General features: G+C 48.7%; 1 protein-coding gene across 1 annotated transcript in view; it reads left to right on the top strand.

The window, feature by feature from the left end:
- Nucleotides 1-1,300, top strand: part of zgc:100829 (uncharacterized protein LOC445149 homolog) — a 21,308-nt gene extending 20,008 nt beyond the window's left edge. Inside the window, exon 7 of the mRNA XM_031572754.2 lies at nucleotides 1-1,300. This exon is cut by the window's left edge and continues 145 nt beyond it. Coding sequence (XP_031428614.1) covers nucleotides 1-145 — 145 coding nt within the window. The 3' untranslated portion in view covers nucleotides 146-1,300.
- The last annotated feature ends 3,700 nt before the right edge of the window (nucleotides 1,301-5,000 follow it).

Genomic DNA, 5,000 nt, shown 5'->3' with positions numbered 1-5,000 from the left:
CATGAAGACCTTCAGCGTGTGCGGGGAGACGCCCACAATCACCCCTGCCGGCTCTCAAACAGCCCAAGCAGGGCGCTCCACCAAGCCCCCCATCGCGACCAAGCCCGGCCACTTACGCCTCCAGCAGTCTGCCTCACTCAGGTAATCAGCCCAGAGATGGAGCACCGGCTCCAGCCCCATCCAGGACCAGACACCTCCAGGACCAGGCCCCTCTAGGCAGGCAGGCAGGCTGTGTGGGCCTGCGGATGGGACGCTGGGGGTGGTCAGCGGCCTCGTTCTCTCAGGAATCTCTCCAGCCCTCGGACTGTCTGACTGCTTCTCTCGAAGCTGGCAAATGCAACTCCATTCAGCTTGTATATGTTGTTATTATTGTTTTTATTATTACTATTGTTATTATTGTTTTTTATTTACATTTTGGTTTGACTATGCTGGACATTCTGTCAGCAGAAATGACGTGCCAAAGAAGTGGGGGTTGTCCATGATTTTTGTTTTTTACTCACAGGGATATTTTCTGACCGTGTCATGTCATAAAACTGCATCAGTGTAATCAGTCTGACAATCGCTTCTAATCTGCACTCTCATCTGTATGCTATTTTTGCCACTGGGTGTGGATAGTTGAGGGGAATCGATACTCCTGCCCTCTCAGTTCCTTCGAAGAACAAAGACTGGAGCAGAGGTGGAGCATATCAGGTGCCTGGGTTCCAGAAAAAGCAGCTCTCTCTGGTGAGAGGAGGGGGTCCAAAAAAAAAGCTCCTGTCTCACTTTTAAGAACTAAAAAGTACAATCAGTGTGTTTTGCGTGGCCATCCAAAAAAAAAAGTAGATAACGAGGTCATTTGAAAACGAAATATTTTTTTAGAAGCCATACAACGTTGTTAAGCAGACATTGCAAAGGAGTCCTCAAAGAAGGTACTTACCAGATACCTTTACAGATTGTGTCTGAAGAGAACCAGTGGATGTGCCAGGCCTGGAAAGACAGTTTCCTCCACCTGTGACTTCACCTGTCTGAAGGCATGGCTCTCATGTCCAGAAGTGCATTGCAAGTGTCTGAAAGCTTTGATTTTTTTTTTACTTTTATTGTTTACTCTTTATTTTTGTTTCAGTAACACGCCCCCAGTGGCACTTCTTCCATCTTAACTTCTACATTTTCCTCCATCATAGTGATTGCCAACTCAGAGGGGAGCTCAAAAACATCACCATGTTCAGTATTGTTTGTGTTTGTATAACTGCACTGTTGGTGTCCTTTTTCATGAAAATATATCTGACTTAAGCACATCTGACTTAAAGAGACTTTCAGACTGTTTGTGTGTCAGTCTATATGTGTGGATGTGTGTGTGTGTGTTTGCAGGACATTACAGTTTTTCGCCTTCATTTTGGTACATTTCCCAAATCATTCTTTATATTTTCAAAACAGCAAGTGCATTTCTCAAAACAATTCATACATACAGCGAAACACTATGTAATCCAGCACATCAAATTATGGCCTGGAAAAGCTCATAACCCAAAACTGAATGATTTTGCCAATGAATATGTTGATACCACCAGGATGAGCTCTTTTGTCAGTGTTTAGAACCAGGAGTGTCACTAGATCTATTTTAGGGACCTAAAAGTGTTAGCGATACGTTGCTATCAGCTGAAATAGTAAGTACTTGAAGTAACAATACTTTCTTAAAGAATGTAAATTGTGGTGATATGCTCGGGCAGCTAACCAGCACAATGATTAGTTTAACGTACAGTTTACATTCTTATGGATGGGGATCCCCTTCCGAAACAGAACAGAATAAATTATACTTGAAAAAAAATGGAACTGCTTGAACCATTTTGCATGTCATGCCACAATGGATCAATACCTTATCTATTTTGGTGGGTGTGATTGTTTAACAGAGAAGCAGCATAATACATTTCATAAGACATGCACAGATGACAACAGCAGATAATTGATCGGCACAGCACATGCGATTGATCATTTAGCCGACTGCAAGAAACTCCAGATGCGCAGGTGCTAGAATGTACCAAAGAATTTTGAAGGTTGGACCAATAGTTTGGAGAAATGTGAATTCTGAAGTGATTGGGAAGAACTGTAATAGTCCTTGAGATGGTAAGTAATATGTGTGGCCGTCTAAGTATTTCTGCTCAGTCTAATATGTGGACAGGAGGCCTTGCCTAGCTGTGGCAAGCTGGCATAATTTCAAGATGGATAAACTCACACACACACACACACACAGAGAGAGAGAGAGAGACACACACACACACATTGTACTGTAGCTGATATCATTGCTTTGTGGTTATCATCTGCAAAAAAAAGATTGAATCTACCTATACCATGATGTCATGGTGAAAGTGTGTTTGCATTATTAAGAATGCAAAAGGAATCCATATCAACCAGCCCGCAGGAATCTCTACTTTATTACATGCTTATTAGCAACCTAATAACTGCACTAGATTAATAGGGGAACGTACATAAGTCACGTTTCTTTCAACCAATCAGTATAAACCACAGGCCCCTTTAACTGGGATAAGCGCAGTGTCTTTTGCAAAACTGCCCTGAAATGAATGCAAGTGCCATCAAGCAAAGTATGTATCCTCTTGGCACTTCTGCCATGCCATTCTGAAACACCATTGGGGCTGTTTGCATGGACACATGTTTTGAATTGATTTAGTGGCGATGGCATTCTGTTGACTCCCGTTTCAACACAGGAGTCGAATGCCTACTCCAGTCTACAGCCACGTCTTCTGGGGGGTGTCGTTTCATCTCTTCTGAGTGTACGCACACATGCACACACACATAGATATACGATCAGACAGGCATGTACAAGCTCACACACTTACACACCCAGGCAAGCATGCACGCACATGTGCACGCGCGCACACACACACACACACACACACACACACACACACACACACACACACACACACACACACACACACACACACACACACACACACACACACACACACACACACACACACACACACACACACACACACACACACACACACACACACACACACACACACACACACACACACACACACACACACACACACACACACACACACACATGAAAACTGAGTCCAGCGTTCTCCCTGAGAGACCAACAATGGCTGCGGCTGTTCTCTGACGCACAGAGACGTCGCTGAGCAGTTTCCAGGCAAGCGCAGGAGGCCCCTGGCACCCCCCTCCCCAAACTCACACGCACAGACACACACACACAGACACACACACACACACACACACAGACACACACACACAGACACACACACACACACACACAGACACACAGACACACACACACCCCACCACCACTCTTTTCTCCACGCAGCCTGGCCACCGCCAACGGGGCCTCCGATGAGAGATAAAAAGGGGCCGTTGTTGTTGCCACGGCGGCGCACGGGGAGATGGACGCCTCTGTCTCTGCTTCTGCCTCTATCTCCTGACGCCCACAGAAAGGAAAGAGGGGGGGAGAGAGAGAGAGAGAGAGAGAGAGAGAGAGAGAAGGAGCTCAGAGGGAGAGAAGTGTGGTGTGGTGGTGTTGTGGGGCGTGGAGGAGTGGTGTGGTGCGGTGCGGAGCGGAGGAGAGGAGGAGAGGAGGAGAGGAGGAGAGGAGCGAGCGGAGGAGGGGGGCCGGGGCCATGTGATAGGGAGAGCATGCGGGCACGGCTCGGCCCCCAGGCAGAGGCAGTGGGGCCTGCTGCGCCTCCTGCATGATTAATCTGACTGAGGGGCAGGAGGAGGACTGCCACAGCCCTGCCTGCCTGCCTGCCTGCCTGCCTGCCTGCCACATTCACGTTAACTCTCTACTCACCAGCCAGCCTCTGCTGCCACCATTATTACTACTACTTCTACTACCTCACACACACACACACACACACACAAACGTGGTGGGCATAGGAATCAACCACACAGACACACATGTAGTTTGTTTTCCTTTCCCCTTCTCTGTTTTTATTCACACATGCATTATCTCTCTCTCTCTCTCTCTCTCTCTCTCTAACTCTCTCTCTCTCTCTCCCTGCCCCCTCCCTTCCTTACTGTCTCTGTCTGCCTGTCTCACTCTCCCTCTCTTTCACACACACACACACACACACACAGACACACACACACAAACACTCAGTCAGTCTACCTTTGTAAATCTGGGTTGATGGCCAAGGCGTGGGCCGGTGGAGCCACCTGCAGTCTCTGTGGCGACGTCTGAAAGTGGAGCGCAGCCTTGTTTGTGCCAGAGGCTCTGCTCGGCTCCAGTCACATGACGGCCAGCCCGGCACACACGCCGTCATGGGATTGTGCACTGCTGTCCGCTGACAGGCCTGTTTGATTAGAGAGTCTGCACCTCTGGGTTGCCGTGGGACTTCCGCACCGGCACTATTTGCCTGCAGTCCCACTGATGGACTTATTCCGAGACTGGTGACTCGTTCGGGTTTCAAGAGCCATTAAATCTAGCTAGTCGTAGCTCCAGCTGTCACTCTACAAATACAAAAAAAAAATCTTTGTTTTCAAGTTCTTGAATGCCATTTACTGTATGGGAGTAGTGTTGCAACAGGGTTTTGAATGAAAATAACAGTACAGGGAACAGGGTGGAGATGGCCGTGCTGAAGGGAAGTGGCCCAGTTTGGGCCTCTGGTGGTTCCAGCTAATGGCATGAGCCCCACGCCCCCTCAGTCTCAGGGCTCTGGCACACAGAGGGTTAACCTTCGGCAGTCCACCCCGCATTAACTGGAAAGGAATGAAGTGTCAAGCGTGTTCTCACCACAGCGAGACGGTCGAAGTCCTCCCTCCACCCACCCCTCCCCTCCCTCCCCCCCCCCCCCCCCCCCCCCCCCACACACACCCTCCCCCCTCAACCTCCTGCAACCTCCCACAGCCGTGACCAAATTATTTTCTAGCCTCCCGAGATTCGCCTCGCCAGACAAAAATCTGCAGCGCAGCCCTGATTCAGTGCACAAGCACGCAGCCTCCCCTGTCTCTCAACGCCTCGCCGTCGCCACTTTGAAGAAAAT

This window comes from Clupea harengus, chromosome 8 (genome assembly GCF_900700415.2).
Source record: "Clupea harengus chromosome 8, Ch_v2.0.2, whole genome shotgun sequence".
Taxonomy (NCBI): Eukaryota; Metazoa; Chordata; class Actinopteri; order Clupeiformes; family Clupeidae; genus Clupea; species Clupea harengus.
Note: the sequence above shows the minus strand (reverse complement) of the source record. Positions and strands in the feature narration are given on the sequence as shown.